Source organism: Mobula birostris, chromosome 13 (genome assembly GCF_030028105.1).
Source record: "Mobula birostris isolate sMobBir1 chromosome 13, sMobBir1.hap1, whole genome shotgun sequence".
Classification (NCBI taxonomy): Eukaryota; Metazoa; Chordata; class Chondrichthyes; order Myliobatiformes; family Myliobatidae; genus Mobula; species Mobula birostris.
Genome location: NC_092382.1, coordinates 111,889,720 through 111,911,751, shown reverse-complemented (window position 1 = coordinate 111,911,751; position 22,032 = coordinate 111,889,720). Strand labels below are relative to the sequence as shown.

The 22,032-nt window shown below is 48.3% G+C and overlaps 1 protein-coding gene across 1 annotated transcript in view; it reads right to left on the bottom strand.

Annotated features, from left to right (window-relative positions):
• The window catches only part of LOC140208165 (uncharacterized), an 89,076-nt gene that overhangs the window by 22,906 nt on the left and 44,138 nt on the right, over window positions 1-22,032 (bottom strand). Inside the window, 1 exon segment of the mRNA XM_072276645.1 lies at window positions 12,463-12,588. Coding sequence (XP_072132746.1) covers window positions 12,463-12,588 — 126 coding nt within the window.

Genomic DNA, 22,032 nt, shown 5'->3' with positions numbered 1-22,032 from the left:
AGCGTCCTGGTGAATCTCCTCTGCACCCTCTCTAATCCAGGCAGCATCCTGCTGAATCTCCTCTGCACCCTCTCTAATCCAGGTAGCGTCCTGGTGAATCTCCTTTGCACCCTCACCAAAGCTTCCACACCCTTCCTATAATGAGGTGACCAGAACTGACCCAAGTGTGGGTCTAACCAGAAGTTTATAGAGCTGCAACATTCCCTTAATCCTCAAACTAATGAGGGCCAACACATCTTACACCTGCTCAATAACCCTGTTAACTTGCGTGGTGACTCTGAGGAGCTTGTGGACGTGGACCCCAAGATCCCTCTGTTCCCCGCATGGGTAAGAACCCCTGAAATCTGCCTCAGATTCGCCCGTCCAAAATGAATCCCTTCACACTGTTCTGGGAAGACCGCCGTCAGCAGCCTCTCGGCCCAGCTCTGAATTCAGTCAATGTCATCCTGCATCCGGCTGTCAAATCCGTGACCTAGAAACAGTGACGGCAAGCTTGAGGGACGGTGGGAGCAGCCTCATGGTTCAGCGAACAAGCCTCACAAGGAGGTGCTTGTGCCTGTACGACACGGTCGATTTGCGTCAGCAGAAATGTCTTAGAAAACAACCTCGTGCCATAGAGGCATGAAAGCACAAACTGGCCACGTAGGTATAATCAGGAATTTAGGACAAGAGGACATCTGTTACCCTGTCCGGTGTCTCTCAGTCGCTCTCTCTCAGGGGGAGATCTGTACACTGACCGGTGTCTCTCAGTCCCTCTCTCTCGGGGGGAGATCTGTACACTGACCGGTGTCTCTCAGTCTCTCTCTCTCAGGGGGAGATCTGTACACTGACCGGTGTCTCTCGGTCCCTCTCTCTCAGGGGGAGATCTGTACACTGACCGGTGTCTCTCAGTCCCTCTCTCTCAGGGGGAGATCTGTACACTGACCGGTGTCTCTCTGTCCCTCTCTCTCAGGGGGAGATCTGTACACTGACCGGTGTCTCTCGGTCCCTCTCTCTCAGGGGGAGATCTGTACACTGACCGGTGTCTCTCTGTCCCTCTCTCTCAGGGGGAGATCTGTACACTGACCGGTGTCTCTCGGTCCCTCTCTCTCAGGGGGAGATCTGTACACTGACCGGTGTCTCTCGGTCCCTCTCTCTCAGGGGGAGATCTGTACACTGACCGGTGTCTCTCGGTCCCTCTCTCTCAGGGGGAGATCTGTACACTGACCGGTGTCTCTCAGTCCCTCTCTCTCAGAGGGGGATCTGTACACTGACCGGTGTCTCTCAGTCCCTCTCTCTCAGGGGGAGATCTGTACACTGACCGGTGTCTCTCTGTCCCTCTCTCTCAGGGGGAGATCTGTACACTGACCGGTGTCTCTCGGTCCCTCTCTCTCAGGGGGAGATCTGTACACTGACCGGTGTCTCTCTGTCCCTCTCTCTCAGGGGGAGATCTGTACACTGACCGGTGTCTCTCGGTCCCTCTCTCTCAGGGGGAGATCTGAACACTGACCGGTGTCTCTCAGTCCCTCTCTCTCAGGGGGAGATCTGTACACTGACCGGTGTCTCTCAGTCTCTCTCTCTCAGGGGGAGATCTGTACACTGACCGGTGTCTCTCGGTCCCTCTCTCTCAGGGGGAGATCTGTACACTGACCGGTGTCTCTCTGTCCCTCTCTCTCAGAGGGGGATCTGTACACTGACCGGTGTCTCTCAGTCCCTCTCTCTCAGGGGGAGATCTGTACACTGACCGGTGTCTCTCGGTCCCTCTCTCTCAGGGGGAGATCTGTACACTGACCGGTGTCTCTCGGTCCCTCTCTCTCAGGGGGAGATCTGTACACTGACCGGTGTCTCTCAGTCTCTCTCTCTCAGGGGGAGATCTGTACACTGACCGGTGTCTCTCAGTCCCTCTCTCTCAGGGGGAGATCTGTACACTGACCGGTGTCTCTCTGTCCCTCTCTCTCAGGGGGAGATCTGTACACTGACCGGTGTCTCTCGGTCCCTCTCTCTCAGGGGGAGATCTGTACACTGACCGGTGTCTCTCTGTCCCTCTCTCTCAGGGGGAGATCTGTACACTGACCGGTGTCTCTCGGTCCCTCTCTCTCAGGGGGAGATCTGTACACTGACCGGTGTCTCTCGGTCCCTCTCTCTCAGGGGGAGATCTGTACACTGACCGGTGTCTCTCGGTCCCTCTCTCTCAGGGGGAGATCTGTACACTGACCGGTGTCTCTCAGTCCCTCTCTCTCAGAGGGGGATCTGTACACTGACCGGTGTCTCTCAGTCCCTCTCTCTCAGGGGGAGATCTGTACACTGACCGGTGTCTCTCTGTCCCTCTCTCTCAGGGGGAGATCTGTACACTGACCGGTGTCTCTCGGTCCCTCTCTCTCAGGGGGAGATCTGTACACTGACCGGTGTCTCTCTGTCCCTCTCTCTCAGGGGGAGATCTGTACACTGACCGGTGTCTCTCGGTCCCTCTCTCTCAGGGGGAGATCTGTACACTGACCGGTGTCTCTCAGTCCCTCTCTCTCAGGGGGAGATCTGTACACTGACCGGTGTCTCTCAGTCCCTCTCTCTCAGGGGAAGATCTGTACACTGACCGGTGTCTCTCAGTCCCTCTGTCTTTGTATACTGACTGGTTCAGTTGATTTATATTTTGAATAATTGATCAGCTATAGTGGATTACAAACTGGGATCAAATCCAATGCTTTGTGTTTATTGAATAACTGATCCCTGCACACGGTATTTTGAGAAATTAGTTAGCTATTAGTTCTGTGTAAAAGTTTGTTTTCGAACCATTGGAGCATAAGTTATAGTAGCAGAATTAGGCCATTGTTCCATTCAGTCTGCTCTGTCATTTCATCATCGCTGATTCATTTCCGTCTCAGCCTCAATTCCCTGCCTTCTCCGTGTATCCCTTCCTGCAGGCATCCCACCTCTCCCGGAAGTTCCGGGAGTCTCTCGCATATGAACAGCAGCTCCCTGACGCCCGCAAATTATATACAATATCACGGAAATCAACTTTTCTGGGAGCGTGCGAGCGAGAGAGGGCAAGCGAGAGAGCGCGCGGGCGAGAGAGAGAGAGAGAGAGAGAGCGAGAGCGAGCAAGCAAGAGCGTGAGACAGCGCGTGGGCGACCACGAGAGAGAGAGACAGCGTGAGCGAGAGCACACCATGGCAGAGTGCTCCAAAATAAAGGAAAATATAAGGCGTATGTCACCCCAGACTACACTAAAGTGTACCCCTGCCTAATAGGGGTCAAAAATAATGACAGTGTTGCTCGCTGCACTGTTTGCAACAGTGACTTTTCTATCGCCCATGTGGGTTAAGACTGTAAAAGACGTGTTGAGGTGAGTTTAACAGGTGTCATTCGTTCATTAGCATAGCTAACGTTATTTAAACTAGCTGGCCGGCTGCTAAGGAGCTACTCTATTGCAGACATCCCACCTCTCCCAGACGTCTCCCGGTGCTGCCTCCCTGAAATCAGTTTTTGCAGGGTGCAATGCCTGCTTCCTGCCCTGACTGGACAAGAATCTATCAGCTTCTGCCTTAAATGTACATAAAGACTTCGTCTCGGCGTACACCTGTAGCACAGAATCCCACGCTCTCACCCCCACTCTCTGACTGAACAAAACCTTCCTTCCTCTCCGTTGTAAAAGGACGTCCCTCTATTCTCAAATCAAGTCAAGCTGCTTTTTACTGTCATTTCGACCATAAGCTGCTGGTACAGCACACAGTAAAAACGAAACAAATTTCCTCCAGGATCCTGGTGCTACATGAAACGACACAAAACTACACTAGATTATGTGAGGTAACGCAAGGCTACACTAGGCTAAGTAAAACAACACAAAAACTACACTAGACCTGCACAGGACTATACAAAGTGCACAGAACAGTGCAGGGCAGTGCAATCATTAATAAACAAGACAATAGGCACAGTGGAGGACAATTTCAATATAATAATAAATGGTGTCGATGTTAGTCTAGACTCTGGGTATTGAGGAGTCTGATGGCTTGGGGGAAGAAACTGTTGCACAGGCTGGTCGTGAGAGCCCGAATGCTTCGGTACCTTTTGCCAGACGGCAGGAGGGAGGAGAGTTTGTATGAGGGGTGCGCAGGGTCCTTCATAATGCTGTTTGCTTTGCGGGTGCAGCGTGTGGTGTAAATGTCTATAATGGTGGGAAGAGAGACCCTGATAATCTTCTCAGCTGACCTCACTGTCCGCTACAGGGTCTTGCGATCTGAGACGGTGCAATTTCCGAACCAGGCCGTGATGCAGCTGCTCAGGATGCTCTCAATACAACCTCTGTAGAATGTGGTGAGGATGGGAGGTGGGAGATGGACTTTTCTCAGCCTTCGCAGAAAGTAGAGACGCTGCTGGGCTTTCTTGGCTATGGAGCTGGTGTTGAGGGACCAGGTGAGATTCTCCACCAGGTGAAAACCAAGAAATCTGGTGTTCTTAACGATCCCAATGTTCAGCGGAGAGTAGTCACTCTGTGCTCTCCTGAAGCCAACAACATCTCTTTTGTTCTGAGGTTGTGTCCCCTGGTCTTAAGACTCTCCGAGCATAGGATACATCTTCTCCACATTCATTCTATCGAGGCCTTTCAACCTTCGAGAGGTTTCAATGAGATCACCCTTCATTCTTCTGAACTCTAGTGAACATATAACCATATAACAATTACAGCACAGAAACAGGCCATCTCGGCCCTTCTAGTCCATGCCGAACTCTTACTCTCACCCAGTCCCACCGACCTGCGCTCAGCCCATAACCCTCCATTCCTTTCTGGTCCATATATCTATCCAATTTAACTTTAAACAACAACATAGAATCTGCCTCAACCACTTCTCGTTCCACACAGCTACCACTCTCTGAGTAAAGAAGTTCCCCCTCGTGTTACCCCTAAACTTTTGTCCCTTAACTCTCAACTCATGTCCTCTTGTTTGAATCTCCCCCACTCTCAATGGAAAAAGCCTATCCACGTCAACTCTATCTACCCCCCTCATAATTTTAAACACCTCTATCAAGTCCCCCCTCAACCTTCTACGCTCCAAAGAATAAAGACCCAACTTGTTCAACCTTTCTCTGTAACTTAGGTGATGAAACCCAGGCAACATTTGGGTAAAATCTTCTCTGTACTCTCTCTATTTTGTCGACATCTTTCCTATAATTCGGTGACCAGAACTGTACACAATACTCCAAATTTGGCCTCACCGATGCCTTGTACAATTTCAACATTACATCCCAACTCCTATACTCAATGCTCTGATTTATAAAGTCCAGCATACCAAAAACTTTCTTCACCACCCTGTCCACATGAGATTCCACCTTCAGGGAACTATGCACCATTATTCCTAGATCCCTCTGTTCTACTGCATTCTTCAATGCCCTACCATTTACCATGTATGTCCTATTTTGATTAGTCCTACCAAAATGTAGCACCTCACACTTATCAGCATTAAACTCCATCTGCCATCTTTCAGCCCACTCTTCTAACTGGCCTAAATTTCTCTGCGAGCTTTGAAAACCTACTTCATTATCCACAACTCCACCTAAATTAGTATCATCTGCATACTTACTCATCCAATTTACCACACCCATCATCCAGATCATTAATGTATAGACAAACAACATTGGACCCAGTACAGATCCCTGAGGCACACCGCTAGACACCGGCCTCCAACCTGACACACAGTTATCCACCACTACACTCTGGCATCTCCCATCCAGCCACTGCTGAATTCATTTTACTTTCATATTTTCATCCTCTGGAAATCAATGCTAATACCGCATCTGCCTTCTTCACCATCGATCAAACTACAAATTAACCTTCAGGGAATTCTGCACGAGGACTCCCAAGTCCCTTTGTGACTCCGTTTTTTGTATTTTCCCTCCAGTTGGGAAATACTCAACCCTTTCATTTCTTCTACCAAGGTGCACGAGCACACACTTCCCCACCCTGTATTCCATCTGCCACTTCTTTGCCCATTTTCCTCATCTGTCTAAACCCTTCTGTAGACTCTCCACTTCCTCAAAACTACCTGCCCCTCTACCTATCTTCATCTTGTCTGCAAACTTTGCAAGAAAGCCATCAATTTCATTATCCAAATCATTGACATATAAAGTACAAAGAATTAGTCCTTACACAGACCCCTGTGGAACACCACCAGTCACCGTCAGCCAGCCAGAAAAACTCCCTTTAAAACCACTCTTTTCCTCCTGCCAATCAGCCACGGCTTTATCCATGGTAGAATCTTCTCTGTAATTCCATGGGCTCTTATCTTGCTAAGCAGCCTCATGTGAGGCACCTTGTCAAAGGCCTTCTGAAAACCCAAGTACACCACATCGACCAGTTCTCCTTTGTCTACCCTGCTTGTTATTTCTTCAAGGAATTCCAGCGGATTTGTCAGGCCTGTTTTTGTCGGCATGTTTCCCTGCTGACTACGTGCCTCCAAGTACCCCGAAACCACATCCTTAACAATCGACTCCAATGCCTTCCCAACCACTGAGGTCAGACTAACTGGCCTGTAGTTTCCTTTCTTCTGCCTCCCTCCCTTCTTGAAGAGCGGGCTGACATTTGTAGATTTCCAGTCTTCCGGAACTATTCCAGAATCTAGTGATTCTTGAAAGATCATCACTAATGTCTCCACAAGCCCTTCAGCCACCTCTTTCAGAACTGTGAGGTGTCCACCGTCTGGTCCAGGTGATTTATCCACCCTCAGAGCTCTCGGTTTCCCAGGAACCTTCTCTCTAGTTATGGTAACTTCGCACACTTCATGCCCCCTGACACCTGGACCCTCCTGCCAGTGTCTTCCACAGCGAAGACTGAAGCAAAATACTTAAATCAGTTCATGCACCGTTTCCCTGTCCCCCATTACTACCCCTTCAGCGTCGTTTTCCTGCAGTCTGATATCCACTCTCACCTCTCTTTTACACTTTTGGTATCCTCTTTAATATTACTTTCATATTCCATCCTTGCCTTCTTCATGACTTTTTAGTTGCCTTCTGTTGGTTTTAAAAGCTTCCCAATCCCATAATTCCACTAATTTTTACTCTATTAAATGTCCACTCTTTGGATTTTATGTTGGGTTTGACTTCTCTTGTTAGCCACAGTTGGAAGGAATACCTCTTCCTCTTTGGGATGTATATATCCTGTGCCTTCTAAATTGCTCCCGGAAATTCCAGCCATTACTGCTCTGCCATCATCCCTGCCAGTGTTCCTTTCCAGTCCATTCTGGCCAGTTCCTCTCTCATACCTCTGTAAATCCCTTTCCTCCACTGTAATACTGATATATCTGACTTTAGCTTCTCCTTCTCAAATTCCAGGGTGAATTTGATCATATTATGATCACTTTACCCCTCGGGGTTCTTTTACCTTAAGCTCCCTGATCAATTCCGGTTCATTGCACAACACCCATTCCAGAATAGATGATCCCCTAGTAGGCTCAACCACAAGCTGCTCTAAAAAGCCATCACGTAGGCGTTCTAGAAATACCGCCCCCCCCAAGAATCCCGCACCATCAAAAGGAGGGAGGAGAAGATGGCGGCGCGACACAGCGCGCGCGGCCGTTCCGAATGATATCGATATGTGTAACTAGGGGCCGTGCACAATCCTGATTTGATGGAGACGGACGTGAGAACACGGAGGAACATCTGGAGAAACTTCTGAAATGCCCGTTTCGCTGCCGCTGTTACTGTGCGATCGAGAATCTCCGGAGGGGAAGACCCTGAGTCCTCGGCTTTGCCTATCGCCTGTTGCCGGGGCCAGGGTCGAAGCGCTCGGCAGAGATGGTGCTCGGTGCTCGGTGTCGGGGGGCTGGTCGGAGGCTCGGAGTTTTCGGACGGACTCGGAGTCGGATGCTGCATCGGCAAGTCTGCGGCGCTGGAGGTTCACCGTCTGCGTGAGACGATGGGACTTTCGAGAGACTTTGACACTTTTTACCGTGCCCATGGTCTGTTCTTCATCAAATCACGGTATTGCTTTGCACTGTTGTAACTATATGTTATAATTGTGTGGTTTTTGTCCGTTTTTCAGTCTTGGTTTGTCATGTGTTTCTGTGATATCATTCTGGAAAAACATTGCATCATTTCTCAATGCATATGCATTACTAAATGACAATAAAAGAGGATTGAGTGTCCTCATAATCTAATCTAATCGCCCGACAGCTTCAGCAGCGCGTGCTGTCTACAAGACGTATCAACGCCACACCAGCTCCTCCCAGACCCATGGCCACCACCCAAGAGCGGCAGGTCCCTGGGGACACCGGCACTTGGAAATCCCACCCCTCCAGGTCACTCACCATCCTGACCTGGAAACATATCGCCGTTCCCTCGCTGGGTCAAGATCCATGGAACTCCCCTCCCCGACGGCCGAATGGCACTGCGGGTGTCCCCGCACCTCAGCGATGGCGGCGGTTCGAGAAGGCAACTCATCGCCACCTTCCTTCGAGGGCCACTAGGGACCTGAGGAGAACTAAGGCACCGGTGACCCCTGTTTCCATCCAGGGGGTCAGTGTGGACATGGTGGAGGATTACAAATACCAGGGGATACGAATTGACAATAAACTGGACTGGTCAAAGAACACTGAGGCTGTCTATAAGAAGGGTCAGAGCCGTCTCTATTTCCTGAGGAGACTGAGGTCCTTTAACATCTGCCGGACGATGCTGAGGATGTTCTACGAGTCTGTGGTGGCCAGTGCGATCATGTTTGCTGTTGTGTGCTGGGGCAGCAGGCTGAGGGTAGCAGACACCAACAGAATCAACAAACTCATCCGTAAGGCCAGTGATGTTGTGGGGATGGAACTGGACTCTCTGACGGTGGTGTCTGAAAAGAGGATGCTGTCCAAATTGCATGCCATCTTGGACAATGTCTCCCATCCACTACATAATGTACTGGGTGGGCACAGGAGTACATTCAGCATTACTAAATGACAATGAAAGAGGACTGCGTATCCTCATAATCTAATCTAATCTGATTTTCCCCAATCTACCTGAATATTGAAATTCCCCCGTGACGATTGTAACATTGATCTTTTGACACGCTGTGATCACACCAGTACTGGAAGGCAAAAACAGGACGTGGAACAGACTGGCAGAGTATTTCAGCGGCTGGTGCAGTCGCTGAACAAATCCAAACGCTGAGATCAGGGGTTCGATTCCCGCCTCCGCCTGTAAGGCATTGGCACGATCTCGTCGTGGCCGCAGGCGTCTCCTCCAGTTCCTCTGGTTTCCACGGCACAGAGTTCCACAGATCCACCACACTCTGGCTAGAGAGATTCCTCCTCATCCCCATTCTAAATAGACGTCCCTCTATTCTGAAGCTGTGTCCACTGGTCCTGGATTCCCCCCTCGCCCCAGGGAACACCCTCTCCACACCCACTCTATCTGTGTCCTCTGGTCCTAGACTCCCCCAATACAGGAAACATCCTCTCCACATCCACTCCATCTGTGTCCTCTGGTCCTAGACTCCCCCACTATAGGAAACATCCTCTCCACACCCACTCTATCTGTGTCCTCTGGTCCTAGACTCCCCCACTATAGGAAACATCCTCTCCACATCCACTCTATCTGTGTCTTCTGGTCCTTGACTCCCCATGAAAGGAAATATCCTGTCCACATCCACTCTATCTGTGTCCCCTGGTCCGAGACTCCCACACTATAGGAAACATCCACTCCACATCCACTCTATCTGTGTCCTCTGGTCCTAGACTCCCCCACCACAGGAAACATCATCTCCACATCCACTCTATCTGTGTCCTCTGGTCCAACACTCCCCCACTACAGGAAACATCCTCTCCACATCCACTCTATCTGTGTCCTCTGGTCCTAGACTCCCCCACTACAGGAAACATCCTCTCCATATCCACTCTATCTGTGTCCTCTGGTCCTAGACTCCCCCACTACAGGAAACATCCTCTCCACATCCACTCTAACTGTGCCCTCTGGTCCTAGACTCCCCCACTTATAGGAGACATCCTCTCCACATCCACTCTATCTGTGCTTTCTGGTCTGAGACTCTCCCCACTACAGGAAACATCCTCTCTACATCCACTCTATCTGTGTCCTCTGGTCCTAGACTCCCCCACTACAGGAAACATCCTCTCCACATCCACTCTATCTGTGCCCTCTGGTCCTAGACTCCCCCACTATAGGAAACATCCTCTCCACAACCACTCTATCGAGGCCTTTCACCATTCGAGAGGTTTCAATGAGATCCCACTGCATTCTTCTGAATTCCAGTGCGTACAGGCCCAGAGCTATCAAATGACCCTCATATGACCAGGCTTTCAATCCCGGAGTCATTTTTTGCGAACCTCCTCTGCAGCCTCTCCAGCGTCGGTGTGACAAGGTTGAAATCTGTTCAGTATCGTTCTCAGTGATCGGTCAGATAATCACCAAAAAAAAAGGTTGAGACAATTTGTTTAGCTTCAATCTCGTTTCGCGCTGAGAACAGAGGAGGGACGCTGGAAAAGGTGGAAATGCATTTCGCTGGAAGTTCTGAGTGTCTGCCAGTATCGAGTGCTGAGCGTCCCGTCCACTTGTCAGGGCTGGGATTCAATCTTCAGCCCGCGGTGGATTGCTAATGCCTGCCAGAATACCTGCTGTGGTGGCGGTCAGTACGACGAGGGTCACTCACCGCAAAGTGACCGATGTAGCGTTTCTCTCCCCCTTTGCAGGGGTCTTTGGCATTTTGCAGGCACCGCTGGGACTCGGGGAAGGGGTGCAGGCAGACCTCTCTCCTTTTAGAACATAGAACATAGAATAGTACAGCACAGTACAGGCCCTTCGGCCCACAATGTTGTGCCGACCCTCAACCCCTGCCTCCCATATAACCCCCCACCTTAAATTCCTCCATATACCTGTCTAGTATTTCTTAAACTTCACTAGTGTATCTGTCTCCACCACTGACTCAGGCAGTGCATTCCACGCACCAACCACTCTCTGAGTGAAGAACCTTCCTCTAATATCCCCCTTCAACTTCCCACCCCTTACCATAAAGCCATGTCCTCTTGTATTGAGCAGTGGTGCCCTGGGGAAGAGGCGCTGGCTATCCACTCTATCTATTCCTCTTATTATCTTGTACACCTCTATCATGTCTCCTCTCATCCTCCTTCTCTCCACAGAGTAAAGCCCTAGCTCCCTTAATCTCTGATCATAATGCATACTCTCTAAACCAGGCAGCATCCTGGTAAATCTCCTCTGTACCTTTTCCAATGCTTCCACATCCTTCTTATAGTGAGGTGACCAGAACTGGACACAGTACTCCAGGTGTGGCCTAACCAGAGTTTTATAGAGCTGCTTCATTACCTCGCGACTCTTAAACTCTATCCCTCGATTTATGAAAGCTAACACCCCATAAGCTTTCTTAACTACCCTATCCACCTGTGAGGCAACTTTCAGGGATCTGTGGACATATACCCCCAGATCCCTCTGCTCCTCCACACTACCAAGTTTCCTGCCATTTACTTTGTACTCTGCCTTGGAGTTTGTCCTTCCAAAGTGTACCACCTCACACTTCTCCGGGTTGAACTCCATCTGCCACTTCTCAGCCCACTTCTGCATCCTATCAATGTTTTGTCAGATTGAGCTCATCCAAGCCGCCAGCTCTTTCTTTGTTTGGTTTGATCGAGGCGAGGGTGGGAGGCCGAGAGCACGTGGGGCAGAGTACACCACCCACTCGGGGCACAGTGAAAGCCAGCGGGTGCGGAACGCAGTTGGCAGCAGGTAATATTGTTCACTGTATCGGAGGAGAGGGAGAAGATGACGGCGCAACGCAGCTCGCAGAGGCCACTCCGGTGAACGATATCTGTTATCTGTCAAGTAGGGTGTCGTGCACAATCCTGATTTGATGGCGACGGACGTGAGAAGCACGGAGGAACATCTGGAGAAACTTCTGAAATGTCTGCTTCGCTGCCGCTGCTACTGTGCGTCCAGAATCTCCGGAGGAGAAGGCCCCGAGTCCTCGGCTTTGCTTGTTGCTCGGCGGCTGGGGCGGGGTCGAAGGCGCTCGGCAGGCGATGGTGCTCGGTGCTCGGTGTCGGAGGCTCGAAGTTTTCAGATGGACTCAGAGTCGGCTGCGGTCGGGAGCTTCCAACGCATCGGCAAGTTGGCGGGGCTTGAGGGTCATGGCGGGGAGAGATCCTCCCTTCTACCGTCTGTGTGAGATGATGGGCTATCGGGACTTTGAGACTTTTTTTTTACCGTGCCCATGGTCTGCTCTTTATCAAATCACGGTATTGCTTTGCACTGTTGTAACTATATCTTATAATTATGTGGTTTTTGTCAGTTTTAGTCTTGGTTTGTCCTGTGTTTTTCTTGTGATATCACTCCGGAGGAACGTTGTATCATTTTTTAATGCATGCATTTCTAAATGACAGTAAACGAGGACTGAGTGTCCTCATAATCTGAACTCGCACCGCTGCCAGGGGGCACAGGAAGGGGGTGCGCTTGGGAATCTGCGAGCAAAAATCAGCGAGAAAGTGTGTGAATTACCTCAGGGTCAGCTGGTAAGAGCTCGGTAGCTTCCTTCGGCTCCCAGGAGAGGACGTAGCTCAGAAAGCACGTTTGTCTCTCGTAACCCCGACAGATGACCAGCTGGGTCGAGAGGAGCTGGGAAATCTGGGGGACAGTGGCAGATCTCTTGGTACCATATAACCATATAACAATTACAGCACGGAAACAGGCCATCTCGGCCCTTCTAGTCCATGCCGAACTCTTACTCTCACCCAGTCCCACCGACCTGTACTCAGCCCATAACCCTCCATTCCTTTCCTGTCCATATATCTATCCAATTTAACTTTAAACGACAACATCGAACCTGCCCCAACCACTTCTCGTTCCACACAGCTACCACTCTCTGAGTAAAGAAGTTCCCCCTCGTGTTACCCCTAAACTTTTGCCCTTTAACTCTCAACTCATGTCCTCTTGTTTGAATCTCCCCCCCCTCAATGGAAAAAGCCTATCCACGTCAACTCTATCGATCTCCTTCATAATTTTAAACACCTCTATCAAGTCCCCCTTAACCTTCTACGTTCCAAAGAATAAAGACCCAACTTGTTCAACCTTTCTCTATAACTCAGGTGATGAAACCCAGGTAACATTCTAGTAAATCTTCTCTGTACTCCCTCTCTTTTGATGACATCTTTCCTATAATTCATAGAAACATAGAAACATAGAAAATAGGTGCAGGAGTAGGCCATTCGGCCCTTCGAGACTGCACCGCCTTTCAGTACAATCATGGCTGATCATCCAACTCAGAACCCTGTACCTGCCTTCCCTCCATACCCCCTGATCCCTTTAGCCACAAGAGCCATATCTAACTCCCTCTTAAATATAGCCAATGAACTGGCCCCAACTGTTTCCTGTGGCAGAGAATTCCACAGATTCACCACTCTCTGTGTGAAGAAGTTTTTCCTAATCTCGGTCCTAAAAGGCTTCCCCTTTATCCTCAAACTGTGACCCCTCGTTCTGGACCTCCCCAACATTGGGAACAATCTTCCTGCATCTAGCCTGTCCAATCCCTTTAGGACTTTATACGTTTCAATCAGATCCCCCCTCAATCTTCTAAATTCCAACGAGTATAAGCCTAGTTGATCCAATCTTTCATCATATGAAAGTCCTGCCATCCCAGGAATCAATCTGGTGAACCTTCTCTGTACTCCCTCTATGGCAAGGATGTCTTTTCTCAGATTAGGGGACCAAAACTGCACACAATACTCCAGGTGTGGTCTCACCAAGGCCTTGTACAACTGCAGTAGTACCTCCCTGCTCCTGTACTCGAATCCTCTCGCTATAAATGGTTCTCCCCTATCCACTCTACTAGTTATATCATCAAAAAATTCTATGAGATTCATTAGACATGATTTTCCTTTCACAAATCCATGCTGACTTTGTCCGATGATTTCACCACTTTCCAAATGTGCTGTTATGACATCTTTGATAACTGACTCTAGCATTTTCCCCACCACCGATGTCAGGCTAACCTATAATTCCCCGGTTTCTCTCTCCCTCCTTTTTTAAAAAGTGGGGTTACATTAGCCACCCTCCAATCCTCAGGAACTAGTCCAGAATCTAAACAGTTTTGTAAAATTATCACTAACGCATCCACTATTTCTCGGGCCACTTCCTTAAGCACCCTGGGATGCAGACCATCTAGCCCTGGGGTTTATCTGCCTTTAATCCCTTCAATTTACCTAACACCACTTCCCTACTAACATGTATTTCCCTCAGTTCCTCCATCTCACTGGACCCTCTGTCCCCTACTATTTCCGGAAGATTATTTATGTCCTCCTTAGTGAAGACAGAACCAAAGTAATTATTCAATTGGTCTGCCATGTCCTTTTTCCCCATAATCAATTCACCTGTTTCTGTCAGTAGGGGACCTACATTTGTCTTAACCAATCTTTTTCATTTCACATATCTATAAAAGCTTTTACAGTCAGTTTTTATGTTCCCTGCCAGTTTTCTCTCATAATCTTTTTTCCCTTTCCTAATTAAGCCCTTTGTCCTCCTCTGCTGAACTCTGAATTTCTCCCAGTCCTCAGGCCAGCCGCTTTTTCTGGCTAATTTGTATGCTTCTTCTTTGGAATTGATACCATCCCTAATTTCCCTTGTCAGCCACGGGTGCACTACCTTCCTTGATTTATTCTTTTGCCAAACTGGGATGAACAATTGTTGTAGTTCATCCATGCAACCTTTAAATGCTTGCCATTGCATATCCACCGTCAATCCTTTAAGTGTCATTTGCCAGTCTATCTTAGCTAATTCACGTCTCATACCTTCAAAGTTACCCCTCTTTAAGTTAGAAACCATAGAAACCATAGAAACTACAGCACAGAAACAGGCCTTTTGGCCCTTCTTGGCTGTGCCAAACCATTTTCTGCCTAGTCCCACTGACCTGCACAGGGACCATATCCCTCCATACACCTCCCATCCATGTATCTGTCCAATTTATTCTTAAATGTTAAAAAAGAACCCGCATTTACCACCTCGTCTGGCAGCTCATTCCATACTCCCACCACTCTCTGTGTGAAGAAGCACCCCCTAATGTTCCTTTTAAACTTTTCCCCCCTCACCCTTAACCCATGTCCTCTGGTTTTTTTCTCCCCTTGCCTCAGTGGAAAAAGCCTGCTTACATTCACTCTATCTATACCCATCATAATTTTATATACCTCCATCAAATCTCCCCTCATTCTTCTACACTCCAGGGAATAAAGTCCTAACCTATTCAATCTTTCTCTGTAACTGAGTTTCTCAAGTCCCGGCAACATCCTTGTAAACCTTCTCTGCACTCTTTCAACCTTATTTATATCCTTCCTGTAATTTGGTGACCAAAACTGAACACAATACTCCAGATTCGGCCTCACCAATGCCTTATACAACCTCATCATAACATTCCAGCTCTTATACTCAATACTTTGATTAATAAAGGCCAATGTACCAAAAGCTCTCTTTACGACCTTATCTACCTGTGAAAACCTTTGTTTCTGAATTAACTATGTCACTCTCCATCTTAATGAAGAATTCCACCATATTATGGTCACTCTTACCCAAGGGGCCTCTCACGACAAGATTGCTAATTAACCCTTCCTCATTGCTCAAAACCCAGTCCAGAATAGCCTGCTCTCTAGTTGGTTCCTCGACATGTTGGTTCAAACAACCATCCCGCGTACATTCCAAGAAATCCTCTTCCTCAGCACCTTTACCAATTTGGTTCACCCAATCTACATGTAGATTGAAGTTTGGTGACCAGAACTATACACAATACTCCAAATTTGGCCTCACCAATGCCTTGTACAATTTCAAACATTACATCCCAACTCCTATACTCAATGCTCTGATTTATAAAAGCCAGCAAACCAAAAGCTTTCTTCACCACGCGATCCACATGAGATTCCACCTTCAGGGAACTATGCACCATTATTCCTAGATCCCCCTGTTCTACTGCATTCTTCAACGCCCTACCATTTACCTCTGTCCTCAATAAGCCCATATTGCAGTTTAGAAGTTTCTGGCCTTAACCTGTTTTTAATTCATTCCACTCAGAACAATTCTCAACAAAATCTTTATTACCGTATGTGATTCATAAGACTGATTGTTCTATAATTTTTGCAGTTAATAGTTCCAGGATTATAAATACCGATCTCAAGGGATCGTCAGGCAATACATGAGACTCATAGATGCCATTAAACAGTTCAAAAAGAATATCTATGCCCAGATCTTCTAGGGCTTGTATCACTTCCTCTGAAATTTCATCAGGTCCAGTGGCTTTACCATGTTTCATGCTTTTCATTGCTTTAGTTATTTCTTCTTTGGCGATAGGTGGGCCAGAATTAGGGTGCTTAATATCTGAGGGGTCCCTTCTATTATCTTCAAAAAGCTGCTCTATATACTGAATCTACTTATCTGGATCTGTCTGCTGATCTTATGCATCCGGTCGAGGAGGTTTTCTTAATTACAATAATTTCCTTAATTTTTCTTGTGCATTTGTTTGCTGTTGTTAATGTGGCCTTCGACTTCGCTGCATTTTTTGATTCAGTCATTCTTCCTTTGCAATATTGCACAATTGTCCGGTCTGTCTGTCTGGCTCTCTGCATCACACTACATTATTCTTCACTAACCTTCTTCGTACCATCAGATCTAGAATTTCTTTGGTTATCCACCCCTTGTTGGTGTGTTGGATTGCTTGTACTGGGATGATCTGCTCTGCCAATTGCTGTAAAGGTATCCGTTAGTCTTGCGAGACCATGGATCTGCGCCTGGAAGGTCCTCACTGGGCGAGGGTTGTATGGAAGACGGGCAGCTGCCCACGCTGCAAGTCTCCCCTCTCTCCACGACACCGACGTTGTCCGAGGGAAGGACATTAGGACCCATACAGCTTGGCACCGGTGTCGTCGCAGAGCAATGTGTGGTTAAGTGCCTTGCTCAAGGATACAACACGCTGCCTCGGCTGGGACTCGAACTCACGACCTTCAGGTCGCTAGTCGAATGCCTGAACCACTTGGCCACGCGCCCACTGATTGCTGTTTAACATATTTAAATCTGTCCCAGATAGGTGTTGTTTCGTTTTCGTTGAGGTGTTTTCTTCTCCCGACATATATTTCCTTCTCTCTTTTCCACGTTTCAGTTTCTTTAATTTTGCTTTGATGGCAGCTATTACTGGATGCGAGACGTGGACACTCACCAAGACGATGCGGAAGTCTCGAGATGGTTGCTATACACGGATGCTCCGGATGGCTCTTGACGTGAGTTGGCAACAGCACATGACGAACGTCGAGCTCTATGACGACCTACCGATGTTCTCCGCTAAAATCGAGGCGAGAAGACTGCAACTAGCGGGCCACTGTCTACGCCACCCCGAGCTACCTGCCAGCCTAGTCATCGCATGGGAGCCCAAGCACGGGGGGGGATGAACCCTGGGCGCCCTCCCAAGACTATGGTCAACACGCTCCCAGAAGACAGCGGCGCGGCTGATGCAGATGAACTGAACCCACTGATGAGGGAGAGGGAGAAGTGGAGAGTCCGTCATTCTGCCCAACGCCAGCCTCCTAGGCCCGAGTCAGCGTAGTAGTACTAGTATTACTGGATGGTGATCTGAACTACAGTCTGCTCCTGGGCAGGCTTTAGAATTTGTGATATTATTTCTAAAGCGTTCATTGGTGGTAATCAATGAGGATGTAACTATGAAAATGGACAAAGGAGAGTCAGTGGATGTTGTGTACCTGGACTTTCAGAAAGCCTTTGATAAAGTCCCACATAGGGATTAGTGGGCAAAATTAGGGTACATGGTATTGGGGGCAAAGTACTGACATGGATTGAAAATTGGCTGGCTGACAGAAAACAAAGAGAAGGGATTAACGGGTCCCTTTCGGAATGGCAGGCGGTGACCAGTGGGGTACTGCAGGGTTCAGTGCTGGGACCGCAGCTGTTTAATGATTCAGATGAGGGAATTAAAAGTAACATTAGCAAATTTGCCGATGACACAAAGCTGGGTGGCAGTGTGAAATGTGAGGAGGATGTTATGAGAATGCAAGGTGACTTGGACAGGCTGGGTGAGTGGGGAGATGCGTGGCAGATGCAGTTTAATGTGGATAAATGTGGGGTTATCCACTTTGGTGGTAAGAACGGGAAGGCAGATTATTATCTAAATGGAGTCAAGTTAGGAAAAGGGGAAGCACAACGAGATCTAGGTGTCCTTGTACATCAGTCACTGAAAGCAAGCATGCAAGTACAGCAGGCAGTGAAGAAAGCTAATGGCATGTTGGCCTTCATAACAAGGGGAATTGAGTATAAGAGCAAAGAGGTCCTTCTGCAGCTGTACAGGGCCCTGGTGAGACCACACCTGGAGTACTGTATGCAGTTTTGGTCTCCAAATTTGAGGAAGGACATTCTTGCTATTGAGGGAGTGCAGCGTAGGTTCACTGGGTTAATTCCCGGGCTGGTGGGACTGTCATATGTCGAAAGATTGGAGCGACTGGGCTTGTATACTCTGGAATTTAGAAGGCTGAGAGGGGATCTTATTGAAACATATAAGATTATTAAGGGATTGGACACGCTGGAGGCAGGAAGCATGTTCCCGCTGATGGGTGAGTCCAGAACCAGAGGTCACAGTTTAAGAATAAGGGGTAGGCCATTTAGAACGGAGTCGAGGAAAAACTTTTTCACCCAGAGAGTGGTAGATATATGGAATGCTCTGCCCCAGAAGGCTGTGGAGGCCAAGTCTCTGGATGCTTTCAAGAAAGAGATGGATAGAGCTCTTAAAGATAGCGGAATCAAAGGTTATGGGGATAAGGCAGGAACTGGATACTGATTGTGGATGATCAGCCAGGATCACAGTGAATGGCGGTGCTGGCTCGAAGGGCTGAATGGCCTACTCCTGCACCTATTGTCTATTGTAATGAAATCCATTTGATTCCTTGTTCTATCTCCAGGGCTAATCCTAGTACACAATCTACGTGGATGGTTTTTACACCAAGCATTGGTGATCACTTGGTGATAACAAGTAGAATAGAGAAAAGGGGTGCAGTGGATGTTGTATATTTGGACTTTCAGAAGGCCTTTGACGAGGTGCCACAATGAGGCTACTTACCAAGTTAAGAGCCCATGGTATGACAGGAAAGTTACAGACATGGTTAGAGCATTGGCTGATTGGTAGGAGGCAGCGAGTGGGAATAAAAGGATCCTTGTCTGGTTGACTGCCAGTGACTAGTGGTGTTCCACAGGGGTCGGTGTTGGGACCACTTCCTTTTATGCTGCATATCAATGATTTAGATGATGGAATAGATGGCTTTGTTGCCAAGTTTGCAGATGATATGAAGATTGGTGGAGAGGCAGGTAGTGTTGAGGAAACAGGTAGGATACAGAAGGACTTAGACAGATTAGGAGAATGGGCAAGAAAGTGTCAAATGAAATACAATGTTGGAAAATGCATGGTTGTGCACTTTGGTAGTAGAAATAAATGTGTGGACTATTTTCCAAACGGGGAGAAAATCCAGGAATCTGAGATGCAGAGGGACTTGGGGGTCCTTGTGCAGAACACCCTGAAGGTTAACTTGCAGGTCGAGTCAGTGGTGAGGAAGGCAAATGCCATGTTAACGCTCATTTCAAGAGGACTAGAATATAAAAAGCAGGGGTGTAGTGTTGAGTCTTTATAAAGCACTGGTGAGGCCTCACTTGAAGTATTGTGAGCAGTTTAGGGCCCCTCATCTTAGAAAGGGTGTGCTGAAACTAGAGAAAATTCAAAAGAGTTTTACAGAAATGATTTCAGGATTGAAATGCTTGTCTGATGGCTCAGAGTTTGTACTCACTAGAATTCAGAATAGTCATAGTCATACTTTATTGATCCCGGGGGAAATTGGTTTTCATTATAGTTGCACCATACATAATTAAATAGAAATATGTAAATTATGCCAGGAAATAAGTCCAGGACCAGCCTATTGGCTCAGGGTGTCTGACCCTCCAAGGGAGGAGTTGTAAAGTTTGATGGCCACAGGCAGGAATGACTTCCTTTGACGCTCTGTGTTGTATCTCGGTGGAATGAGTCTCTGGCTGAATGTACTCCTGTGCACAACCAGTACATTATGTAGTGGATAGGAGACATTGTCCAAGATGGCATGCAACTTGGACAGCATCCTCTTTTCAGACACCACCGTCAGAGAGTCCAGTTCCATCCCCACAACATCACTGGCCTTACGAATGAGTTTGTTGATTCTGTTGGTGTCTGCTACCCTCAGCCTGCTGCCCCAGCGCACAACAGCAAACATGATAGCACTGGCCACCACAGACTCGTAGAGCATCCTCAGTATCGTCCGGCAGATATTAAAGGACCTCAGTCTCCTCAAGAAATAGAGACGGCTCTGATCCTTCTTGTAGACAGCCTCAGTGTTCTTTGACCAGTCCAGTTTATTGAATGAGGGGTTGAACCTTGAAAGGCCTCGATCGAGCGGATGTGGAGAGGATGTTTCCTATAGTGAGGGAGTCTAGGACCAGAGGACACAGACAGAGTGGATGTGGAGAGGGTGTTTCCTGTGGTGGGAGGGTCTAGGACCAGAGGACACAGATAGAGTGGATGTGGAGAGGATGTTTCCTGTAGTGGGGAGGGTCTAGGACCAGAGGACACAGATAGAGTGGATGTGGAGAGGGTGTTTCCTGTAGTGGGGGAGTCTAGGACCAGAGGACACAGATGAGTGGATGTGGAGAGGATGTTTCCTGTAGTGGGGGAGTCTAGGACCAGAGGACACAGATAGAGTGGATGTGGAGAGGATATTTCCTGTAGTGGGAGGGTCTAGGACCAGAGGACACAGATAGAGTGGATGTGGAGAGGATATTTCCTGTAGTGGGAGGGTCTAGGACCAGAGGACACAGATAGAGTGGATGTGGAGAGGATGTTTCCTGTAGTGGGAGGGTCTAGGACCAGAGGACACAGATAGAGTGGATGTGGAGAGGGTGTTTCCTATAGTGGGGGAGTCTAGGACCAGAGGACACAGATAGAGTGGATATGGAGAGGATGTTTCCTGTAGTGGGGGAGTCTAGGACCAGAAGACACAGATAGAGTGGATGTGGAGAGGATGTTTCCTGTAGTGGGAGGGTCTAGGACCAGAGGACACGGTCTCAGAAGAGAGAGGAGTGCCATTCGAACGGAGTTAAGAAGGAGTTCCTTTAGCCAGAGAGTGGTGAATGTGTGGAATTCATTGCCCCAGGCGACGGCGGAGGCCAAGTCTTTAAGTGCACTTAAAGCAGAGGTTGATAGATTCTTGATTGGTCAGAGCATAAAGATTTACTAAAATGTCACCTGGGTTTCATCACCTAAGTTACAGAGAAAGGTTGAACAAGTTGGGTCTTTATTCTTTGGAGCGTAGAAGGTTGAGGGGGGACTTGATAGAGGTGTTTAAAATTATGAGGGGGATTGATAGAGTTGACGTGGATAGGCTTTTTCCATTGAGAGTGGGGGAGATTCAAACAGAGGACATGAGTTGAGAGTTAAAGGGCAAAAGTTTAGGGGTAACACGAGGGGGAACTTCTTTACTCAGAGAGTGGTAGCTGTGTGGAACGAGAAGTGGTTGGGGCAGGTTCGATGTTGTCATTTAAAGTTAAATTGGATGGATATATGGACAGGAAAGGAATGGAGGGTTATGGGCTGAGTGCAGGTCGGTGGAACTAGGTGAGAGTAAGAGTTCGGCACGGACTAGAAGGGCCAAGATGTCCTGTTTCCGTGCTGGAATTGTTATAGGGGTTATTATATGATACGGGAGAAGGCAGGAGATTGGGGCTGGGCGGGAGAGTGAATGGACCAGCCGTAATGGAATGCTGGAGAGGACTTGATGGCCGGATGGGGGGGAGAGAGAGAGAGCGAGGGGAAAGAGGGGAGAGAGAGGGGAAAGAGAGGAGAGCGAGGGGAAAGAGGGGAGAGAGAGGAAAGACTTTCTTCACCCCAACCGCAACCCATATCCCCAAATCTCAACCTTGCTTCGAGAGGACTGCAACATAAAGGCAAGCACGCAACGTCGAGCACTGGCGAGGCCCCACTTGTGATCGGTTTTAGGGCCCTTGTCAAAGAAAAGATGT